Genomic DNA, 25562 nt, shown 5'->3' with positions numbered 1-25562 from the left:
GTTAGTTGCACTAGACTTATATTGACCGGGATATAGACCGTGATTACCTTTTGTATTATTTGTGAGCTCCCGATATTTCGACGCAGTTACATGCATCATGTTCACGGGTGACTGGTGTCTATATCCTGGTCAATATAAGTCTAGTGATTATTCAAAATGTACTTATCTTTTTATACGCAGGTACCTAGTTTGAATATTAGGGACAATCGGACAATGGCACTGGCAGTTGCTTCGTTAATCTTCATGTTTTATGATTAAATGAATAAAAATGAATTACATTACAATGATATATTTCTCTGCGACCTGTCATACTGACGAGAGTTAAATAAATGACCGTACACACAACACAATTAAAAACCACAGACTAGAGATGGGCCAAATATTCGGTATTCGCCATATTTTTCAATGTTCGTATTCGGCCTAATACTAATAGTTCGGTTCGAACTGCCGAATATTTATCCAATAAAAAACATTTTTTAAGGACGTCCGCTCGCTATCTGGCGCGGGTACACTTCGCGGTCAGACATGAGACAGTTCCATTTCTTTTCATAAACATTCCAGAGGGGAAAGGTCAGAAACACGTGCGGAGTGCGGATCGCGGACCTGTACCAAAGATAGATATAACTCCGTAAGTTACTCTATGCCTATACGAACTTGTTTTAGGCAGAGTTAGCCCAACCGATAATTCGGCCGAATATTTGTATTCGGCAAAGTCCATATTCGGCCCATCTACTACAAATTCCATCATTCTGCTATAAATAGCATTATAATATATTTAAAAAAAAATGCCTTTAATGAAATACAGCGAAATATTTTTTTTAAAGATTGCAGTGCGTTATTCTAAACGTCAAACTTTTATGAAATTATTTTTTGTTTTTAATTACCCTGCTTAAGATTGTTTTTTGTCTACTGGCAACATTAATACAACTTGACAAGCTATGAATGGGCACCAATCAGCACCAATCATGCACCAATACTTTTATCAATTATACACTTATCTTTAAAAAAATATAGAAATTACATAGTTTTGAAATAAATATTCATCACATTTAATTTTTATATTTAAATATTGTTTTATTAGTTTTATTCTTTTATTACAATTTTAATTTTATTTGCGTTGCAATGTTGGCTACACTGGGAAATGAAGTTGGAGCACGAATGCTAAACGAACTGTATTTGACTTCACACTTGTCCAGTCGTTACCGTAAACATGGCGGCGATGGATGTTGAACCTCCGAAAGTGAGTTTTAAATTCATATTTTGTGTTACATTAGGGAATAAATTGTTATTGTTTCACTTTGGAACGAAATTCTTATCGTGTTTGTGTTGAAAAAGTGTAGTGTACGGTTATGGTACGACGTATAAGATGAATTCTTTGGGCGTTGCTCCATTTCCTTTCCTCAACAGAAAACTGCTTTTAATTGTGTGTTATTTAGCGTTCAACTTTTAGAACTGGAGCGAAATGATAAACAGCGTAACCGTACGCACGCAGGAATGCAAACAATATACATCCTATGCGCGTAATTAGTACGTTTGAACTACATTTCGTTTTACATCGTAGTGTAGGTGAAACTTGGGTATGCTTTATAGGTGTATTTTTTGTAGATGGAGCAAAATCTGCGTACGCTGAAGCTGTCGGGGCACGTCGGGTTCGACAGCCTGCCAGACCAGCTGGTGAACAAGAGCGTGCAGAACGGCTTCGTCTTCAATATCCTGTGCATAGGTGAGTGGTGATTCATTGCACCTCTTACTAATCACCCACGTACAGTAACATCCATGGCTTATCTCTTTCGAAACCGTGACCTCCTTGCCTTTTATGGCGCCTTGGTAATGTGGGTGCAATTGCACATATGCATGTTTCATTTAGTTTTTATCTAGGAATCCTATTGGCATATATTTCAAGTTTGTTTTGATAAGAGCTGCATTGCATAAGTTTGGATGATAAAATTCATAAACAAATGTTTCAAGGCAGGATGCATTTTAAATTCAGGTTAAGGAACTTTCTACTTTTTATAACTTCCTGCCCATTGAACACCTACTAATTTGGTTGGGTTCATTATGTGAATTTTACTGTTTAACTTCCTTCCAAAACATTATGTGCTGGAAAATAAGAGACATAGGCTCCGAAACATTTATTGCATAGTAAATAAACATGCCATATACGAAGGAAAAAATGACCAAAGCCTCCAGTGTCCAGAGCTGGAATCGAACCAGTGTACCCCGTTTACCGGACAGGTGCCTGAACCGCTCGGCTATCCGGTCACGGCGGCATGGGTCGAAATTTCCAAGTATATGACAATTCCCGAAGGCTTGTGGCGCCCCCTGGTTACCGCCCCCACCTTATAGTTTAAATAGTAGTGTGTCTACTTGAAAAACCACAAATTAAAATATTTTCATAGAAAATAATTTAATTTGTTGTTAGAGGAATAAATATGCCCTTTTATCCTAAGTAAGAGGTCGCACAGAACCGTGATGAGTGGCATAAAATGAAGGAAGCCTGCACCCGAAGGGTAGGAAAGGGCTAAAGAGAGAAGATACTAGAGTATATCTCTTAACCCTTAAATGCATATTGTTGCAAAATGTATACAAAGCATTGGACAGCTCACAGATTCAACAGAAAAAAGCTAAAAACATTTAAGTTAAAACATTTTTTCCAACCAAAAATAAAAAATCATGCATTTAACTCAAGTGTGCAAAGGCCTCTGCTAACTCTTTCCACTGTAGTCATAAGCCACTCCTATGTTTTGGACTCATCGTTAGTTTAAGTTCATCCTGATTGTGATCTTCCTCTGGCACCAACCATGTCATCATTAATATGTTACAATGGCTCACAACACGTTAATTTTGTTGAGTTCACTGTGAAGGTCCTATACAATCTATTTTCAATCTGACCACAGGAGAGACAGGGTTGGGCAAGTCAACACTCATGGACTCGCTGTTCAACACCAACTTTGAGTCGGCTCCGAGTCCACATAACCTGCCTACAGTGAAGCTTAAGGCTCATACATATGAACTGCAGGAAACCAATGTTCGTCTCAAGGTGGGTAAATCTTACAGTCATTTCACTTGAAATGGTGATGAAAGTTGTAATTTTTCTACTTTCATTGGTCAAATCAAATTGTCAGTAAATAAAAACAAAAAAAAACTATACTCATCCTTTTTTATCAGGTGCTATAACAAGTGTAAGACAAATATAGTAGGATTCTCTCTGAATGATTGAAATGAGACAGTCCTTTTACAAATTATATGTCTATTCCTGAACTTTATCAAACCATGATAAAGCAGACGCTTTCCATATAGATTTTCGTGCACTGGCCCACCTGTTGCTATCTCTATTGCACGCGCATAATTATATAGCTATCCCGCCCATGATGCCGGTTGTCAATGACACTGTGCGAGTATAACCGGGCATAATTTCATGAAAATAGGATTTATAGGTAAGCGATTTGTCACTATAAGCGAAGTCATCTTATCCAGACTTTGTCACAAAGAGTTTTATATGAAAACAAACTTCGCACAGTAATTACGTCATAGTAAGCGGTTGGTCAGTATAAGCGGAGTCATAATAAACGGATTCTACTGTATTAGCACAGAATAACTAATAGTACTACTAGTAATTAGTGAAATTTTTTAAATTATTTTTATTAGTTCTTCCTTAATATTAAATGAGGAGTTTATCCTTTGACCCTGCATCTATTACAATACTTACAAAACACTGATTTAAACTTTCACGATTTTTACTCATTATTATTTACAACGACGGGACTTAATCGCGTAAAATAAGTATTAAACCCACCTCCGACGTTTCGAGGACGGCGTTGTCCCCGTGGTCTTCTCCGAGACGTGGTCGTCGTGGTGGTTCGGAGTGGTGGGTTTAATACTTATTTTACGCGATTAAGTCCCGTCGTTGTAAATAATAATACTTACAAACTTATACCTCTTTCAGCTGACAATCTGCGACACAGTGGGCTATGGGGACCAGGTGAACAAGGATGACAGCTTCAAGGCTGTGGTAGACCACCTGGACGCCCAGTTCGAGGCCTATCTCCAAGAGGAGCTGAAGATCAAGCGCTCCTTGCCAGCGTACCATGACTCGCGCCTGCATGTGTGCCTCTACTTCATCTGTCCCACGGGTATGTTATGTCCTATTATCATCTTACTTTATCATTTTTTGGTTGGTTTGTTTTTAACCAGAGCCCTGTTTGATTGACGTAGAAGCATAACTATGTCATTTCGTTAAGTATGCAATGTAATGCAATAGCATACATATGAATGTACGCGATAGCCTTAGCCAATAACTACCAGAATAAGAATTATAAGAAAACTATTGTTTAGCAGCAGTCATTTTCAGACTTTGTCTATTTCAAGGTTTGGGTTTGTCAGCTTAGTAGGCGACTGTAATAATCATTAATTAGGAATTTACGAAAGCAAATTGTCATTTGACCGGCTAGCATGAGTAGCGTTCTATATATGTCTATACTTGAAGTAGCGTTACATGTATGGAGTCGCGCGCGTGAACGCTACTCATATACGCGCTTCAAAATATTTTCTTTCACCGAATATTTAGGAATACGCAAACCTGATTGAATGAACCTTCAAGAAAAGACCGTACTCCCATTTTAAATGCCGGCAACGCACTTACAACCCCTCTGGTGTTGCGGGTGTCAATGGGCGACGGTAATAGCTTACAATCAGGCGATTCGTCTGCTCGTTAACCGAAAATCTTAAAAAAAGAAACAAGTGGATTTAAAAAAAAAAATCCTCGCGATGATAATGATGAAGGCGTTTGGCGTGTGTGTCTAACCCTAACCCATAAAAGCATTACGCAACCAGGATAAATGTAATTTTGCTGTGCATATTCTGAAGCCCTAGGGCCTTTAGCAATACCAGTGGAGGGACACTCCTCCATTCAGTCAAACTCGGCTTCGTTCGGCTCAGCATTGCTCCGAGCAATTATTAGGGTTGGCACAACTTGACGTCCCTCTGCGTGCACGACCACAGTTAAGATAGACTTGTATTTTGACAACCCTAAATACCCTCAATCGCTGTCAAACTACGGGTTTGTAGGAAGTGTCATTTCTGTATGTTAGTACTGTCATAGAGTAACTTATACTAGAGCGGTACTGTCATAGTAAATTTTGTAACCACAGTAAATTCACTGCCATCTGTCGACACACTTTAAAACTAAAAATGAAGATTTATAAAAATACGATAGAATGTATTTAAATATAGATAAATGTTTTTTTTTTATTTGCATTAATTATTTTTATGATTTTGACCCATGTTCTTTCACTGATATGCGTTAAAATTGTTAAATAACAAACGAAACCGTCAACGCCATCTATACGACTGTAGGCCAAAACTAGTAGCGCCCTCTGAACGAGAATCAAATTTTCTTGATTTTCGAGGCACGTTTTTTCCTTAGACTGTATCCATCTATTACGGAGTTATATCTATCTTTGGTACTGTTCTGTGTCAATACATCAATTCTCGATTCCTTATTGTTCTGCCAAGTTTCACGTCACGTATTGTATTACTTTCTCTATCCCACTTGCCCACTAAAATATTTATGTGTCCTTGACAATGGTGTTATATTACTTAGCATATTTATTCAGAGTGCGTGCGTACAACAATAACATAGCATATAACGGTGCTCCGCCATTTTGAAATCCTGTACTTAGCGTAGCCACAACTATAAATAAGAATTTTCTATATTAATACAAGAACGTGCATACAAACAAATATGACTACTTTTAGGCGGCTAAAATGTGACGTTTTCAAACAAAAGGTACCACATTGTCGCTAGTCGATAAGGTTGATTTCAAATTGAAGCTATATGGAAATAGCGCCTTATTGACAACCGACAATAAGTACCCTTTTCGTTGAGAATGGCATATGTGGTACTGTATACCGCCAAAGATATATGTATATAACTCCGTATAAGATAAATAAAGTGAGGAAAAAACGTGCCTCGGAATATCAAGAAAAAGTTATACTCAAATAGATGGCGCCACACCTTTGGCCTATACTTGGGTCGATGGCGTTGTTTGATATTTAACAATTTTGACACATATCAGTGAAATAACATGAGTCAAAGTCATATGGCGTTCTAAAAAAAACATTTATCCATATAGGTAATATTTTTGAATTTTTTTACATTTTCATTTTTAGTTTGAATGCTGTGTCGATAGATGGCAGTAAATTTACTGTGACTACAAAATTTATTATCTTTGATAGCTCCATCTAGTTCAGCTGTCAAACTAGGAGCACGATTTTTTTTCTTGGACTGGCGTCTTCTACAATCAATAATTCTTTGATACTAACCTTTACTACACTGAAGAGCAATAAAAACGTGTCACTTTCTATGGACATTATAATCTGACCCGATTTCAATGCTCCTGTGTGTATGTACTTGTCTTTGTAACGAAGATAATGGCGTGCATACGGTAAACAATGCATTACACCGCTGCATATTAACATTCCACGCATAGTGGGATATTTTTGTGGAAACCTTGTCACACAAATTGTTGTGAGAGCAAAAACTATGCCATTGCATTCCTCGTTTTTTAGGGTTCCGTACCCAAAGGGTAAAAACGGGACCCTATTACTAAGACTCCGCTGTCCGTCTGGCCGTCTGTCTGTCACCAGGCTGTATCTCATGAAGCGTGATAGCTAGACAGTTGAAATTTTCACAGATGATGTATTTCTGTTGCCGCTATAACAACAAATACTAAAAACAATACACTCCTTTTTTTGGGCAGTCGTGTAAAAAGTACGTAACCCTCGGTGCGCGAGTCCGACTCGCACTTGGCCGGTTTTTTTTAAAGATATAATAACCTATTTTAAAGTTTTCCTGCCGGGCTAGCACATGACTGGCGCGACAGTATCTCGCCCGCAAAGGACCAGTCCCTCTTTAATTAATACAGTTACAAAAAGACGGGAAGTATATCTCGCGCCCCTTCCGTGCTAGGCCTACTGATATGGCTGAAATACATAAAGAAACGTTGGCGAATACGACCGCTATTTGTGACGTTTTCAACCAAAAGGTACCACATTGTCGCTTGTCGATAAGGTTGATTTCTAATTGAAACTATATGGAAATAGCGCCTTATTGACAACCGACATTAAGTACCCTTTTGATTGAAAATGGCACATTTAGTAAGCTTTCTGGACTTTCACGCGCTTGAGCATCGATCAAGCCTAAGCTATTTAATTGTTATCTCGTATAGTATAGTCTGCATCTTCTTAAATGATTTTTCTCCAAAGACCCTAATCTTAGGGTGGAGAAAAATCATTTAAGAAGATGCAGACTATATGTACAGTCAAAGGCAAAAATATCTATCCAGACAAATGGTTCAAAAATATGTGAACACGACTTTATTTTATTGTCTAAGGCGTAGAATAGAATAGAATAGTTTTTATTCGTAAACACACAGACAATAGACATACATTAAAAGAACATAGTGAAAATAAAGTGTCACAAAATGGCCCCATCTCAGCATGCTGTAATGTGTAAGAGCGTATACATATTTTTGAAACTTTTATGTATGTATGAATTTCATTATTTGTGTTTGACAGGTCACGGTTTGAAGTCCATCGACCTGGTGTGCATGAAGAAGTTGGACACGAAGGTGAACATCATCCCCATCATCGCCAAGGCTGACACCATCTCCAAGACTGAGCTGCAGAAGTTCAAGGTACCTAATTGGCAATTTTTTTTACCATATCCTATTTATCTATTTGCGACCCTTGCGGTTGCGACTTTGGGTCCCTGGTCAGCCGACATGAAATTAAGCCGCGGATTAGCACGTACGCTTGCCGCCCGCTAAAATAATTTGATTAATAAACAACCTGTAATAAATATTTGGAAAATAAAAATTAGAATTATTGTAAAAATACCGTTTTGTATTCCAGTCCAAGATAATGCAGGAACTCCAAGCCAACGGCGTGGAAATCTACGCGTTTCCCACCGACGACGAATCCGTGGCTGAGGTCAACGGGTCAATGAACTCTCATATACCCTTCGCTGTGGTCGGGTCTACGGATATGGTCAAGATTGGCAACAAGACGGTCAGAGCGAGGCAGTACCCTTGGGGCACCGTGCAAGGTAGGTAGTGTAGGGGTCGAGGAACTCTCACATCCCCTTTGCTGTTGGTCAGGTCTACGGATATGGCCAAGATTGGAAACAAGACGGTCACAGCGAGGCAGTACCCTTGGGGCACCGTGCAAGGTAGGTAGTGTAGGGGTCGATGAACTCTCATATCCCCTTCGCTGTTGGTCAGGTCTACGGATATGGTCAAGATTGGCAACAAGACGGTCACAGCGAGGCAGTACCCTTGGGGCACTGTGCAGAGTGATATACTTTCTTACTTACCTACTCACTCTGTTGATTCAGTAACCCAAAATGCAATTTCTAATTCAATTTTTTACTAGTCTATTATTTACGACTATTACAAGCTTTCTAACAGCCATGGAAATAGAACTCGGTCGCCAAACAGTTTGCCGACTAAGGGATTTGTGGTGATATGAAATAAATTGATAGTTTAAACATTTCAGTGGAAAACGAGTCCCACTGCGACTTCGTGAAGCTTCGCGAGATGCTGATCCGCACCAACATGGAGGACATGCGCGAGAAGACTCACGCGCGCCACTACGAGCTCTACCGCCGTCGGCGCCTGCAGCAGATGGGCTTCAGCGATGTCGACGCCGACAACAAGCCGGTACGTTGTGCTCCTGCTGTCTCATGTCGCCCTGGTACATTACAGCTACGTCAGACTGCTGTTGTCTCACGGTATCTAGCCACCAACATGGAGGACATGCGCGAGAAGACACCGGCGCCTGCAGCAGATGGGCTTCAGCGATGTCGACGCCGACAACAAGCCGGTACGTTGTGCTCCTGCTGTCTCATGTCGCCCTGGTACATTACAGCTACGTCAGACTGCTGTTGTCTCACGGTATCTAGCCACCAACATGGAGGACATGCGCGAGAAGACACCGGCGCCTGCAGCAGATGGGCTTCAGCGATGTCGACGCCGACAACAAGCCGGTACGTTGTGCTCCTGCTGTCTCATGTCGCCCTGGTACATTACAGCTACGTCAGACTGCTGTTGTCTCACGGTATCTAGCCACCAACATGGAGGACATGCGCGAGAAGACACCGGCGCCTGCAGCAGATGGGCTTCAGCGATGTCGACGCCGACAACAAGCCGGTACGTTGTGCTCCTGCTGTCTCATGTCGCCCTGGTACATTACAGCTACGTCAGACTGCTGTTGTCTCACGGTATCTAGCCACCAACATGGAGGACATGCGCGAGAAGACACCGGCGCCTGCAGCAGATGGGCTTCAGCGATGTCGACGCCGACAACAAGCCGGTACGTTGTGCTCCTGCTGTCTCATGTCGCCCTGGTACATTACAGCTACGTCAGACTGCTGTTGTCTCACGGTATCTAGCCACCAACATGGAGGACATGCGCGAGAAGACACCGGCGCCTGCAGCAGATGGGCTTCAGCGATGTCGACGCCGACAACAAGCCGGTACGTTGTGCTCCTGCTGTCTCATGTCGCCCTGGTACATTACAGCTACGTCAGACTGCTGTTGTCTCACGGTATCTAGCCACCAACATGGAGGACATGCGCGAGAAGACACCGGCGCCTGCAGCAGATGGGCTTCAGCGATGTCGACGCCGACAACAAGCCGGTACGTTGTGCTCCTGCTGTCTCATGTCGCCCTGGTACATTACAGCTACGTCAGACTGCTGTTGTCTCACGGTATCTAGCCACCAACATGGAGGACATGCGCGAGAAGACACCGGCGCCTGCAGCAGATGGGCTTCAGCGATGTCGACGCCGACAACAAGCCGGTACGTTGTGCTCCTGCTGTCTCATGTCGCCCTGGTACATTACAGCTACGTCAGACTGCTGTTGTCTCACGGTATCTACCCACCAACATGGAGGACATGCGCGAGAAGACACCGGCGCCTGCAGCAGATGGGCTTCAGCGATGTCGACGCCGACAACAAGCCGGTACGTTGTGCTCCTGCTGTCTCATGTCGCCCTGGTACATTACAGCTACGTCAGACTGCTGTTGTCTCACGGTATCTAGCCACCAACATGGAGGACATGCGCGAGAAGACACCGGCGCCTGCAGCAGATGGGCTTCAGCGATGTCGACGCCGACAACAAGCCGGTACGTTGTGCTCCTGCTGTCTCATGTCGCCCTGGTACATTACAGCTACGTCAGACTGCTGTTGTCTCACGGTATCTAGCCACCAACATGGAGGACATGCGCGAGAAGACACCGGCGCCTGCAGCAGATGGGCTTCAGCGATGTCGACGCCGACAACAAGCCGGTACGTTGTGCTCCTGCTGTCTCATGTCGCCCTGGTACATTACAGCTACGTCAGACTGCTGTTGTCTCACGGTATCTAGCCACCAACATGGAGGACATGCGCGAGAAGACACCGGCGCCTGCAGCAGATGGGCTTCAGCGATGTCGACGCCGACAACAAGCCGGTACGTTGTGCTCCTGCTGTCTCATGTCGCCCTGGTACATTACAGCTACGTCAGACTGCTGTTGTCTCACGGTATCTAGCCACCAACATGGAGGACATGCGCGAGAAGACACCGGCGCCTGCAGCAGATGGGCTTCAGCGATGTCGACGCCGACAACAAGCCGGTACGTTGTGCTCCTGCTGTCTCATGTCGCCCTGGTACATTACAGCTACGTCAGACTGCTGTTGTCTCACGGTATCTAGCCACCAACATGGAGGACATGCGCGAGAAGACACCGGCGCCTGCAGCAGATGGGCTTCAGCGATGTCGACGCCGACAACAAGCCGGTACGTTGTGCTCCTGCTGTCTCATGTCGCCCTGGTACATTACAGCTACGTCAGACTGCTGTTGTCTCACGGTATCTAGCCACCAACATGGAGGACATGCGCGAGAAGACACCGGCGCCTGCAGCAGATGGGCTTCAGCGATGTCGACGCCGACAACAAGCCGGTACGTTGTGCTCCTGCTGTCTCATGTCGCCCTGGTACATTACAGCTACGTCAGACTGCTGTTGTCTCACGGTATCTAGCCACCAACATGGAGGACATGCGCGAGAAGACACCGGCGCCTGCAGCAGATGGGCTTCAGCGATGTCGACGCCGACAACAAGCCGGTACGTTGTGCTCCTGCTGTCTCATGTCGCCCTGGTACATTACAGCTACGTCAGACTGCTGTTGTCTCACGGTATCTAGCCACCAACATGGAGGACATGCGCGAGAAGACACCGGCGCCTGCAGCAGATGGGCTTCAGCGATGTCGACGCCGACAACAAGCCGGTACGTTGTGCTCCTGCTGTCTCATGTCGCCCTGGTACATTACAGCTACGTCAGACTGCTGTTGTCTCACGGTATCTAGCCACCAACATGGAGGACATGCGCGAGAAGACACCGGCGCCTGCAGCAGATGGGCTTCAGCGATGTCGACGCCGACAACAAGCCGGTACGTTGTGCTCCTGCTGTCTCATGTCGCCCTGGTACATTACAGCTACGTCAGACTGCTGTTGTCTCACGGTATCTAGCCACCAACATGGAGGACATGCGCGAGAAGACACCGGCGCCTGCAGCAGATGGGCTTCAGCGATGTCGACGCCGACAACAAGCCGGTACGTTGTGCTCCTGCTGTCTCATGTCGCCCTGGTACATTACAGCTACGTCAGACTGCTGTTGTCTCACGGTATCTAGCCACCAACATGGAGGACATGCGCGAGAAGACACCGGCGCCTGCAGCAGATGGGCTTCAGCGATGTCGACGCCGACAACAAGCCGGTACGTTGTGCTCCTGCTGTCTCATGTCGCCCTGGTACATTACAGCTACGTCAGACTGCTGTTGTCTCACGGTATCTAGCCACCAACATGGAGGACATGCGCGAGAAGACACCGGCGCCTGCAGCAGATGGGCTTCAGCGATGTCGACGCCGACAACAAGCCGGTACGTTGTGCTCCTGCTGTCTCATGTCGCCCTGGTACATTACAGCTACGTCAGACTGCTGTTGTCTCACGGTATCTAGCCACCAACATGGAGGACATGCGCGAGAAGACACCGGCGCCTGCAGCAGATGGGCTTCAGCGATGTCGACGCCGACAACAAGCCGGTACGTTGTGCTCCTGCTGTCTCATGTCGCCCTGGTACATTACAGCTACGTCAGACTGCTGTTGTCTCACGGTATCTAGCCACCAACATGGAGGACATGCGCGAGAAGACACCGGCGCCTGCAGCAGATGGGCTTCAGCGATGTCGACGCCGACAACAAGCCGGTACGTTGTGCTCCTGCTGTCTCATGTCGCCCTGGTACATTACAGCTACGTCAGACTGCTGTTGTCTCACGGTATCTAGCCACCAACATGGAGGACATGCGCGAGAAGACACCGGCGCCTGCAGCAGATGGGCTTCAGCGATGTCGACGCCGACAACAAGCCGGTACGTTGTGCTCCTGCTGTCTCATGTCGCCCTGGTACATTACAGCTACGTCAGACTGCTGTTGTCTCACGGTATCTAGCCACCAACATGGAGGACATGCGCGAGAAGACGCCGGCGCCTTAAGTTTTAAATTTACATCCGACGTTTCGAGGACGGCGTTGTCCCCGTGGTCTCGGAGAAGACTGGCTCATGTTGACATCAACATCGAGCCGCACGAGTTTTTCGAACTACCCACACTTGGTCTTGTTTATTAATTTTGATGCGAACGCGTATGGGGGGCCCTGTCCTTCGTACGCGCGAAATGCATTCGTCGAAAATATCTAAACAACCACCTGTCCAATTTATTTGTCCAATGCATAGACATAGTATATACAAGTGTGACGTTTTCAACCAAAAGGTACCACATTGTCGCGTGTCGATAAGGTTTATTTCAAATTGAAACTATATGGAAATAGCGCCTTATTGACAACCGACAATAAGTACCCTTTTGGTTGAGAATGGCACAAGTAGTTAAAGACGCGCCACCGAGCGACCGGGGGTAAGAGAAAGAATATTCATATAAAATTTGGGCAGCATAGGATTTTTTCTCTTTCACTCTTATAAATTTCGGTATTTCGCCATCGCCTCCTACCTATGATGCCACCCGGTCGGTGATAAGGACAAAGCATGGCACTATTTTCTCTTTCCTCTTATAGGAATCTCAATAAGACTATCTTACTCTATCAAAGAGTGTCAGGCCCTTGGTCCAATGTGTATTTACGTCTCACATTTTGCTTAGTGAGAGGGTGAAACGCAATGAACATTTTACAGGTGGAATACCAACCGTATACGTTCACTTAAATAAGTATCAACGATTTGTTTTTTCCGCCTCGCTTCACGCTCGCGTATCGCTAACCTATATGATGCATTAGTTTTATACGTGTGCTCTTCCATGCCTGAGCTTTCGTTAAATACTTGTGAAATAACCCTATTTTATATATTTACAGGTGTCATTCCAGCAGACATTTGAGCAGAAGCGTAGCGCGCACCTGGCCGAGCTGCAGCAGAAGGAAGACGAGATGCGGCAGATGTTCGTGCTGCGCGTCAAGGAGAAGGAGTCCGAGCTCAAGGACGCCGAGCGGGAGGTAAGGGGACGTTCAAATATTACGTTAGATTTTTAGACCCCCCCCCTGTGGGGCGCCGTAACGTTTTCGTGTACCCCTCCTACCCAAGTGACCATTTTTACCTAAAAGTCACAATTATGTTCAGCAAAGTATAATCATTAAATTGAAGAAATGAGCGAGCGTGTATGAGGAATGTTATGTTGTATAGAGGGCAGTCCGCAGGTGGAGTCGTCAAGTGAAGGTTTGGTAGGGCGGCTGTATCGAACGAAGTCGAGTACACTGCACTCGCTATGTCCCCGCAAACATAATAGTGAATGAAACCGTACTGATCTAAATATTTTGCAATTATGTCTCACGATAGTTTAATTTCGGTCAGCCATGTTGTTAAACTTATAATTAAATTTTGCATTTTTTATTTCCAGTTGCACTCAAAGTTCGACAAGCTGAAGAAAGATCACACCGATGAGAAGAAGCGTTTAGAAGAACTCCGCAAGAAGATCGAAGACGAGACCATCGAGTTCAACCGCCGCAAGCAGCAGTCGGCCCAGTCCCACCACACGCTCACTCTTGGCAAAAGCAAGAAGAAGTAAACTCTTGCCGTTTCATGTGCCCCTGGTACTTTCGGCGTGATAAATGGCTCGTATAATCGGATAATTTTACCGTCTTTGACTTAACCAAAATGTGGGAGTGCCATATTTTTATAGAATTTTGAGGATTATGACGCTTCCTCACTTTGTGTTAGCTTATTACACCTGCAACCATACCGGCGCAAGCAACAGACGGCCGAGTCCCACCACACGCTTACGCTCGATTATCAAGGCTAATTCCACATACTGGAACTTTATTAAGCATAATTTTCAAGTAACCTGCCTTTATATGGGGCAATTTTCTATAAAAAGGGACCTTATTGTCGATGGCGCTTACGCCGCACGTATTTATATCGGAGCATCGTTTATAATGGCGTAACCGCCATCGACAATAAGATCCCTTTTTATAGAAAATACCACATATAATATCAAACATCACAATAACTATAAAAAATCGATGATCGATATTTAAGGCAGGTTTTCCTATGAGATTTTAATGAATTTAAGTTGCATAGTACCTAATTTAATGAACTTTGATTATTTTAAAATGATATCTGTTTTTCGCTTATAGCATTCTTTATCCATTCCCAGAATCGAAATTGAATGATATTTGCGTAAAATTATAACTAGTTTCGGTAACCGTAGATTGCTTAAGGGAGAACTCCCACCGCCGACGAGTAGCAAGAAGCTAGAATTTGAGAATTTAGTTCATCATCAACGATTGATATGTATAGCTTTTATTCGGTACATCTTTTGTACGTTTTTGATCTAGAATAGTTCGTCGGCGGTGTGACAGCAACCTTAAAGCTTGATTAGCTAGTGAATATTGCTTTGTGATGTATTTTGTTTGAACAAAACCGCTCACAGACAACCGGCCACTGCAACCTATTGTTGATCCTAAACTTAAAAATAGTTTTCGAGATATTTAGTAATGTGACAGACAGACGGACGGACAGATTTGCACCATAAAGTTCCTTTTGTACCTTTTTGGTACGGAAGCTTATAATTATAACACGTAGAATAAGCGGCATTAATTTTATAACTTCAGTATTTTACTTAAACATTCAATGCTGCGCTTTTGAATCGCTTTCATGGACATTTTCAGATAAAAAATGAAGCATCTACGTTTTCTTTCGAAAAACTTCAAACTTTTGGGTTCTCGCAGCATCACGAGGGATACTGATTTGATATACAGGATGGCTAAAAAATAAGTGCATTCCCGTCGCCAGGGAGGTTTTGGGATTATACTGAGCAATTTTTACTATGAGACCAACCACAACCACTTTTTTTTGCGATTTCGGGGTGGGTCCCATAGTAAAAGTTGCTCAGTATAATCCCAAAACCTCCCTGGCAACGGGAAATGCACTTATGTTTTAGCCACTGTGTATAAAAAAGTATCCGAAAACTGTTTCACTTCTGTGACGCATTTTCACATACATTTCGTTTTGACCGTCACAAAACCGACATTTTGTATGGAAAACTGGGGACACTTTTTTTCTCTTTTTAATTAACAATGATTAGTTAAAATAACCCAAAAATTGTTGGTTCCGAAAAAAAGTGAATGGTACACTTTTTTTCTGAATACTTATTTATATGTCTGTGTTCATTAGATGCCGTACTAAAATAGCTTTTGTAATGGTGGTATTCCATCTGTCCAATGTCATTGCGTCTCACTCTCTCATTAAGCAAAATGTGAGACGCAATAGTAGAACTTTAAAACATCCATTGCCGTATTAATTTAAATATTATTTTCTAAGTTATTTTAAGAAAATTGGCCAAATAATAAATGTAACCAATACTATCTGGGTATAAAATATCACTTGACTTACCAAATGTATTATGAATAGATTATAAAAGGTTGTATTCTGTGCGTGACTTCGAAAGCGTTGACTAGACATTGAAACTCGAAATAAATGAAACATGAGAATAAAAATGTAATTTTATCACTTGAATTAATGTTTTGTCTAGTTAACGTAATCAGGTGGATTAACTTTTTTTTGTTTTAATATCAAAACCCACAGGATATTAAATATATTAAAACTGGTCACGTATTTTTAAGTCGAAGATGGCTCGAAATGTTTCGCTTCATAACGAGGAGCTTAACTAGGAGCACGCGTTGGCGGACCGACGCAGACTCATTATGGAGCGAAACATGTTGAGCAATCTTCGACTTAAATTTACGTAAGTTTTAATATATTTAACTTTGTTGTGTTATTATTTTAGGTCGTTGTCCAAGTGACAATAGTGGCACGAATTGTGAGAAGAAGTTTTCTTCTCACAATTCGTGCTTCGTCGTAATTCGTTGACATTTAATGTCATATCGCGTTCCATTATCCTAAAATGCCACAAAAAGCCATGTTTGATAAAGTTAAATACCATAAAATCTGAATTTTGAGTTTTTTTTCCCCTGGGAAACTAATCTTAATCATGGCAACGAAAACAATAAGTTGATTCACCTATTCTAGTATAAGGTCTCAAATAAAACATACGGTTATGTTTAAATAGTTTATTACTTACGAGAGTAGCCGTATTGAAAAACGCAGGTTTTGCTACCACCGCCACATTACGTTCTTTTGCGTTTTGACATGATTCTTGGCTTCGTATAAAGCCACTGTAGAGTAATCAGATTTATAACAATATTTAATTAATTTTAATGAATTTTATAATCGTTTTATTAATAATGCTCTAATTTTGTACTTTGCAGTAAAAAACTAGAAGAGGGCAGTATGTAATTTCCACGCATTTATTTGTTCATTCCTTTTATATATATTTTTATACTTATAATTAATATTTACCTGATGAGGTATTTAATAAAATCGTAAATTTACGTTTTGTTTTATTTATCATCTTATTACATATTACCTGACATTTAGCAAAAATGTAGGAATATTTTAGACAATGGACGGATTCTGTCTGGCAAAAGTTACGATTAAACTATGGGCCTACATCTTAAGCCTAACTATAGTTGGTCAAACCAATTTGTCAGTCAGGAAAATTATTTATCCCTTTTTTTTGGGCGCTAGTACTAGTGTAAGCCAAAGATAGTTTGATTCTCTCTGTCTATGTTTGAAATGAGACAGTCCTTTGACAAAGGGGATCAACCTCTGAATGAGAGATAATAAGCTGGAAACTTCGTATACACCTTCGTTATGACGTATTAAAGGTTCTCTTAAAAGTCGCAGCAATACGCATACATCGTGTGCGTCAGAAGTTAGTCTGAGACAGTCCACTTGAATGATGAATTTTCCACTTTTAATCAACGAATTAGGCGTTTGAAACACTGATACTGACTGATAAGTGTCCGTCAAACCACGGTGATAGTTGATGTAGGATTCGTGTTACACCAGCGAGATTCGTAGAGGTTGAGGTAAAGTGTACGCCATTGGTTTGTACAATCCGTTGTAGTAGGTGTAGCGGCGGCGTCGCGGCGTCACCGAGCCGCGGGCTGCGAGGGCCTCCGCGCTCGGAGGCGTCGGCCGACACTGCGGAGAAAGAACGCTGTGACCATTAGATATACATAGACTTATCTATGTGCTCAAAAATATCTGAATACGTACTCTAATAGTTTGGCAATAGTGGCGTGTTTAGATTATTCATGAGCATCTTGGCTTTGTCTTACTTTTGTCTGACAACTTTCTGTGTAAAAAGTTTTTTTATGCAAATTTGGTTTTAGGTTTTAGGTACAAATATAGTAGCAGTAAAACTGTTTATTGTTAAAAAAAAAACATAAAACAAGAGAAAAACGCATCATTTGTACAAAGGCGAACTTATCCCATTCAGGGATCTCTTCCAGTTAACCTTTGAGCATTTCGGCTAGGCGCTAGTTCGAAATGTAGGTTCAGAATTAATTAATACTCAAAATTTTGAACACCTTTATTGTTTAGTTTATGATTTATATAGTATTCTTTTAAATTAATATTTTAGCTTACCGTAACCGTGAAGCTCTGTTGAATTGAAAATCTCACGCGATGACTTCACAAGCGTGTTTACCTACTGCAGATAGTGACGTGAATGATTCAGCGATACGATACCTACTCTACTACTAAATGATACGACGTGTTATTTCATCTCATAGTAATCCTGGCATACTTTCCCAAATATATATATGTATATAAAAAAAATTATAACAATTACACATAAAATAAATAATAAAACTATAACTACAATTGTAATAACTAAAGCTAAAATTTAAAAATACCTATCAAAATTTTGTGCCCTTGGTAGGGTGCCCATCACGCAGGCAGCGTTCCCGCGCTGGATTGCTATCAAAATCAAAAAAAAAATCAAAATATTTTTATTCGGTAGCTTAAAAAAAAAAACACAAATTACAATATCTGCGCTGGTGCCTCTTTTTAAGTGAGAAAACACTTGTGCTAAGAGAGCACCGCTCTTCCACGCCATTTTTTTTTTAACATTAACAAAACAACTAAACATGATTTCAATGTACCTATAATTATACTACTATAGAGTACTTAATATAGAAAAGATGTGTGTGTGTGTGTGTGTGTGTGTGTGTGTGTGTGTGTGTGTGTGTGTGTGTGTGTGTGTGTGTGTGTGTGTGTGTGTGTGTGTGTGTGTGTGTGTCTGTGTGTGTGTGTTTGTTTGTTTGGGTCTGTACTAATGTTCGCTATACTTATTTTGAATTAAGTTTTCTATGTCGTTGTAGCTTTTAGTTTGTAACCATTTAGTTAACCTACTTTTACACTCGTATGTAGTGCAGGAATAAATGTCAATGTGTTTGTTAATTTGATTATATAGACTGCAAGATTGTGCCTGTTGCTGTCTTCTGGCAAATGCAGTTTTCACTGTATGGGTTTTAATTACATTAGTCTTTTTCCTACGTGTGCATGTATTGTCTTTTTTGTATGTGGTTCGCTTGTGTGTTTTTAGAATAAGATTTAGAATATACAATTTTCTTACAGATAATAGATTGCAGAGTAAATAGAGGTCGTTAGTAGGGAATCTGAATGGCTTTTGGTGCATGACTTTTAGCAATGCTCTTTGAGCTCTCTCAAGCTCAAGAAACTTAGTCTTTGTGGCACCACCCCATACAGAGATACAATATGTGATGACGGATTGAGCCAGCGATACGTAAACTTGATTTAGCACAGTTTTTGTTACTACATGCCTAAGATTTTTGAAAGTCCAGGTCAGTTTGCGGATCCTATTCATTATGTTCTCAGCATGAAGATGCCAAGTGAGGCGCTGGTCAATTGTAACTCCAAGGTATTTTGTGTATTCCACTTTGCAAATAGATGGGCAGGAGCAGATGGCCAGTGAGTTGCCGCAATTATGTATCCTAATTGAGAATTCTTTCTCTGGCTGTGAACGGTTACAGTTGGCGAAGCAAATAAAGTTGGTTTTGATGGTGTTAAGGGTGAGCAAGTGTCTCTGCAGCCAGTTAGCGATTTTTGTGAGGCCAAGTTCTGCAGAGAGGCGGACCTCCTCCCACGTGTCTCCTGAGAATACCACAGCTGTGTCATCTGCATAAGTAAATATAGTTCCCGCCTCAATAGACATGTTGCATAGTTCATGCTGTGGCCAATCTTTGCGCGAGAAAGCCGCCTGCTCGAGGGTCACCTGTGGCCTCCCTTAGGCGTTTGCTGAGCGCCTTGTGGAGCCCCCGTGCCCCTCTACCCCAATATGTATATAGTCTTAGAATGAAACTTAAACCTAAATTCTTTTAACAGTGCAAGTATTGAATATAAATATAAATAACTGAATATACAAATGTAACTTTCCGGTTGTCCTACCTACCTAAGTAGGTTTGGCTCATGTTTTTCTTTGATCTTCTTTTTATCTCTGCTGTTAGTATGTATGTTAACATTATGTACTTAATAATGAACCTCCAGGTCTGTTTCTTAAGTATGTTAAGTACATTTGTACTTCAAATCCTGTATATGTGACTGTGTTCTGAATAAAGTAAAAAAAATATAGAGATATATCTACAGTTCAGATTATCAGTTGTTATGACAATAATCAACAAAGTATGCCAATGTACCTAGCTATACTTCTTGTACCTACACAGTTTGAACAATAAATGTTTCTGATTCTGATTCTGATTCTGAATGCCGGTCAGTAGACCAGTGGAGTACTACAGGCACTTGCGCGTGAGCAGCGGTCTAATCGAGGGATGCTCTCATTCGTACACACTGCGTGCTCGGACTGCCGAGCTTGAAATCGTTTCAAATGAGAATGGGTGAAATAGTTATTTACGATACAAGTGCGGAAAAGAGGAAATTCGAAACGAGTGGCGATAAATTAAAACACGACCGCAGGGAGTGTTTTAAATCGACACGAGTTGCGAATTACCTATTCGCACGTGTATCGTACAACGTTTTACAGTACATATGGCCCTTTAAACTTTCGACATATGCACGAAAAGTGCAATTTGACGCACTAGTGCGAGAATGTAGCACCATATGTACTGTAATATGGTATTGTTAACTTGTGCAACACGGACATTGTACATAAAGCCCAGTACGGACGTATCTAGAAAAATATTTTCATATTTATTCACGGTCACAGAATAACTAATACAGGGTGGCCAAAAAATATGTGCATTCCCGTTGCCAGGGAGGTTTTGGGATTATACTGAGCAACTTTTACTATGGGACCAACCACGAAATCGCGAAAAAAAATTTTACCCTCCCATAGAAAATGGACCAGCCAAAATGTACGACACAGCCATAAATACAAGTTGCTCAGTATAATCCCAAAATCTCCCTGGCAACGGGAATGCACATATTTTTTGGCCACCCTGTATAACTAAGACTTATTTTCTCTTATTTCTAGGTACTCTAAATTACTTTGGTATATATAAGTATGATTTTTTTGCTTTTTCTAAATTCCCCATGGACTTATACGTACTCGTAGTATTGGCCTTAATTAGGAGTGCAATACGGCTCTACATGTTGCTATAGTTGTATTCATTCAATCTTCATTATAGAGCATGAGGTTTGCTTTTCCGGGCGCTTTCAGGAGCCATCTTAATTATTGATCAGTCTATGGTTGATTGCCAGAAGCCATAGGGTAGGACCCGGATAGATGCCATGCTTTTTGAAAAACTTTGTCTTACTTTCGAAACACATTCATTAATAAGCAACGTTTTGTGGAGGACTGAGGTAGGTGAGCTTGGGGTTTCGATATTGTTTTTTTTAAAGTGAGGCAGCTATCTAACTGAGGCACGTATCCGTGTTTTACCCTAAATTCACATTGTATTTGAAAATGAGGTACGAAAGAAACGGTGCAAGTGAAACTACAAGCAAGTGTTAATTAAACCTTTATTATCAACCACGAGTACAGACCTAGGTATATACTTACATGATAACGTACTAAACTTGGCACAGTATTGCTAGCTAATTGAAATGAAAAGCTTATTTGATAGGCAAAAGTGTATGATTTATACATCTAAATATATATTGTTAAGAGGTAAAATATCACTTGCGTGTATACAGGTAAGCTCTCGATTATAATTAGGCGATGATTTAACACATTCACTGCCCCTTACGCACATACATGTGCGTTCACCATCATTCAAGTTTGTTCCTAGGCCACCTGGCAGTGAATGTGTTAAAATGTGTTATTAAATTTGATGATTTAACTACTCGTGTTTAAATTGTTCTCTAGCTTGACTAGTGAATTCTATTCCTAGCTAAAATGATCAATATGTGTTGAGATTGCTCTATAAAATACTTACTAGAAAAGTTGACCGTCATTTGTTTAAGTTGTAATGTCTAAGTTGGCAGCGGTTTTGATAGCTTAGACTTCGCAAGTCATGGAGACTATATAAAGGAGCCAAATCTCTATGTATGAAAAGTGTCAGTAATTAGGCGGCGCCACCATACACCGAAATACTACCAAAAACAACCTACGTAATGAGGGCTATCGTTTTTTTGCTCACCAGTTGGCGCCTCTAGTCTGTTGATGGTGGTCCAAAAGCTAAAGACTATAGAAAAGCTGTCAGTCATTGAAGTGACATTTGACATTTCGAACTATGGAAAAGGCCACCATCTACACTAGCGCCCCTAGCGGCGAATTCATACGCGTTAGCCCTCATTTGGTCGGGTTATTTGTTGCCTTAGGTATATGGTTCATGTTATACTCACGTCCCAGAGCCTAACTAGCGCCACCGGAGAGATTAGGAACTATTATTTAAAGCTGAAAGCGGTCACTTTTGCAACAATTCTGCCATAAGAGATTGGCATCCTTTATATACCATCCATATCGCAAGTGTTATTTAAACGTCATAATTGAATAGAAGTCTGACGTCATCACACTTGCACAGTCTGTCTTGCCAACTTAACTCGGTGTTAACTAATGTGCTGCAAATACCTACTTCATATTTAGGGGATCAGAATATTGGGCAGCCAGGGCTATAACCGCGAAAATCGAAGTTCGCAAATTGCGGGCATTTTTCTCTGTCACTCTAATTACGCCTTCATTGGAGTAAAAGAGAAAGATCCCCGCAATTTGCGAATTTCGGTTTTCGCGGTAGCCCCTCGGAGCGCACAACCAATGATGTTGGTCGGTCAAAATATTTTACAAATGGCTCCAGAATTCTTTTTTATTTTTATTTTACGGCCTGGATGCCAAATCACATAAAACCAAATAGAAACAGGTAAAACCTATGCTGGCGCCATCTGTACAAACCTCTGACACACTTACTTTGAAACCTATTCTTTTGAAAGGTTCACAAGAACTCTGTTTAGTTTTTTATAGTGCTTGTCTATCTAGTGTGTGTGCAAAAATATCATCTATCTCGTATGAAAATAGGGATATGTGGATAACTATCGACAACGAATATTTGTACCGTCGAGTCGCGTCAGCGAGGCCACTTTCGTTCTAGTCTAAGGAATACAATATTGTAGAGAATAAATATAATAAATACTTAAATAAGCAGAAAAAAATAACAAAAAAACAAAAATAAAGTATTATCTCTTATCTTTATTATCAAATCATAGCAAATCAAATGAAATTATCTATTTATGGCGGTTCAGTATTCCATTTGAACATGATAGTAACTTAAATTAAATATCTTTAACATAATTCAAATACAAAATCATAATCAAACATAAAATCAATAAAAAATAAAATTAAACAGATTCATTATTGCAAATTAGGAATTAGACATTAATAAATATAAAGTTATATGATTATCGTTACAAGTAGAATGACTGGCCCGAAGGCTGAGATTATTCGTGTCAAGTGTTAAAACTAGTGGAATGCTTATTTTATCTCGGGGGCACCTCCCGGGGCGGGGGACTCCGGTATTTGGCTTTGATGTGGAGGAAGGGCTTCTTCGTCGAGCACGAGTCAGATATAGAGGCTGCTAGAGAAAGACGGATGCTTTCTTCTATCGCGGCTTGCGTGAATCCACCCACCGGGGCAGCCGATTGGGCTTTTTGAAGCGGTCGGGCTACAGGCGCAGTCGCTGCTAAACTCATGCTGCGAGTTTTCTTGGTGGCATTTAATTTCTCCGTGCCGCAGAAGGTCTTTTTAGGATCATGTACGGGCGTTGAAGCCAAGCTTTGACTTCGCGTCTGCCTCGGACCGGCTGTAGGCGTTGTAGCCGCGCTGGACGCTTTCCGAGCGTTAAGCCGTTCCGTCCCGCAGAACGGCTTCTCCGGCGCCAACGCCAGACTCATGCTCCGCGACTTTTTAGGTACATTAACAGAACCAAGCGACTTTCTATGCTCTACGGGCGGTGTTTTGACTGATCTACTCGGCGTGCTAGGTAAGGATTGCTTGCGCCGCGCGTCGGTTTTCAGAGGAAGGGTGAGGTTAGGTCGAGGTCGAGTCGGTTTGGGGGTGGAGGTGCGCTCGTGAATCGGCGAACTCTTTCCGCTGCTAGCTTTGCTGGAGGCGCGAGTGCCGCTCCTGTCCGGCGAGGCTCCACTAGAGGCTTTACTGACTGGAGATACAGTTCCTAGAGATTCTTTAAGCGAAGCTTTGCTGGAGGCCGGAGAGACGCTTTTCCTAGGAATAGGGGAGAGTTTGCGGTCCTCGTCGATGCCGGAGTCGGGGTCGGGCGGTACGGGGAGGACGTCGCGGCGGCCTTGCGTGACGAGACGGACCTGGCACGGTTCGTGGCGCGAGAGGAAGTGCTCCAGCGTGTCCCAGCCGCCGCCGACGCGGACCATCATGTGGCGACCCTTTAGCAGCTGTGGACAATAAGTTACATGGTAACTGAATGATTATTGCTCGTGGGAAAATACAGATGCATAAAAGGCCAAAACCAGATAATCTACTTGTGAAAGAAAAACCACGTGTTTTATAGAAAAAAAGAATGCACCAGAGATTAGAACAAAATCAAACTGATTTAGAAGGTATTATATCACACGAACTATGTAGACAAGAAATTCCCCCTGACAGTGCAAACACGATCTAAAATTACTGTGTATGTTAAATTGTGAGAAATTTACAAAGAATAAGAAAAGGATACGGGTTCCTATTCCTATTGACTTTGCAACTTAGGTACAGGCAAGGCCACGATAAGCGTGGCATCCATTGCCAGTTGAAAATTTTGGGAGCCTTTACAGGTACGAGGACAGGATATCCTTGTGCCTCGGATAGATAGTTACCCGAATGAAGACGTTCCTCCCGGCGATGTTGTAGCGGCCCTCGCCCACCTTCTTGACCTTGAGGAGCCGCGAGCAGCGCCCCGCGCCGCAGCGACAGCCGCGCTCCAGCAGCCGCGTCACCAGCTGCACCTGCAAGCACAATGCACTCAACCCGCTATCTACTGCTACACCGAAACCGACTACACTCCACTAACTACGCAATGCCGCCGATTATTAAATACATATTCGAAAGTTTTGTAAACAAGGGACCACTGTGGTCTGTGGCGCTCGCTACAGTTCACGCACGTTCTCTATAAAATACCTACTTAGTCTTCCGATGATAGTGAAAATAGGTCACGGATATTAGTTTTTAAGGTTTTACCCCTTTTGGCTTGCGTTGCGTTGCGTAGTTAGTGGATAATAAAAATTTGATACATGTACAAAATGTGACTGTACACTAAGCCACCTTGTGCGAACCAAATTAAGAAAAAAGTGTGATCTTCACTCTGCTACTACGAGTACAATATAAACACTATCTTTTTCGAGTATTTTCTTTAGATAATAAGTAGTTCACCGACAATGTTTGATGATGAAAAAGTCCTCTGAGAGGAGAACATACACAGAATCTATCGCTTTTCATATCCGTGAGATAGAGAGACAGATAACGAAATTTTGAATTACCTGTCTTGCGGTAGGCCCTGAGGCACTCACGTGATTTTCGTCGAACTTCGTTTAACGTCATAGTTATCTGAGCGGACGCGCACAAGTTCGACCAAAATTGCGTGAGTCACATCGGAGTCACGCTCTCGACGGAGCCGCCCAAGCGGGTGCTTTCTGTGTC

At 42.2% G+C, this 25562-nt stretch overlaps 3 protein-coding genes across 5 annotated transcripts in view; 1 reads left to right on the top strand and 2 right to left on the bottom strand.

Moving 5' to 3' along the window:
* LOC134747026 (uncharacterized) overlaps nt 1–25562 on the bottom strand; it is a 426043-nt gene that overhangs the window by 203376 nt on the left and 197105 nt on the right. The window lies entirely within an intron of this gene.
* LOC134747034 (septin-2) lies at nt 1164–14497 on the top strand. The gene is made up of 9 exons (XM_063681590.1): nt 1164–1240; nt 1606–1723; nt 2898–3040; nt 3947–4133; nt 7579–7697; nt 7915–8107; nt 8557–8720; nt 13456–13593; nt 13995–14497. The coding sequence occupies exons 1-9, from the start codon at nt 1211–1213 to the stop codon at nt 14160–14162; spliced, it is 1260 nt and encodes a 419-aa protein (XP_063537660.1). The 5' UTR covers nt 1164–1210; the 3' UTR covers nt 14163–14497.
* LOC134747024 (GAS2-like protein 3) overlaps nt 23086–25562 on the bottom strand; it is a 154343-nt gene continuing 151866 nt past the window's right edge. For all 3 annotated transcript variants that reach the window (XM_063681573.1, XM_063681574.1, XM_063681575.1), the window contains 2 exons: nt 24743–24871; nt 23086–24322 (listed from right to left, as the gene is read on the bottom strand). In XM_063681573.1, the coding sequence (XP_063537643.1) occupies nt 23393–24322; nt 24743–24871 (1059 nt within the window). In that variant the 3' untranslated portion in view covers nt 23086–23392. The remainder of the gene's footprint in view (nt 24323–24742; nt 24872–25562) is intronic.

The sequence above is a fragment of the Cydia strobilella genome, chromosome 14, assembly GCF_947568885.1.
Source record: "Cydia strobilella chromosome 14, ilCydStro3.1, whole genome shotgun sequence".
Lineage (NCBI taxonomy): Eukaryota > Metazoa > Arthropoda > Insecta > Lepidoptera > Tortricidae > Cydia > Cydia strobilella.
The sequence above is the reverse complement of the archived record's forward strand: the minus strand, read 5'-3'. Positions and strand labels throughout refer to the sequence as shown.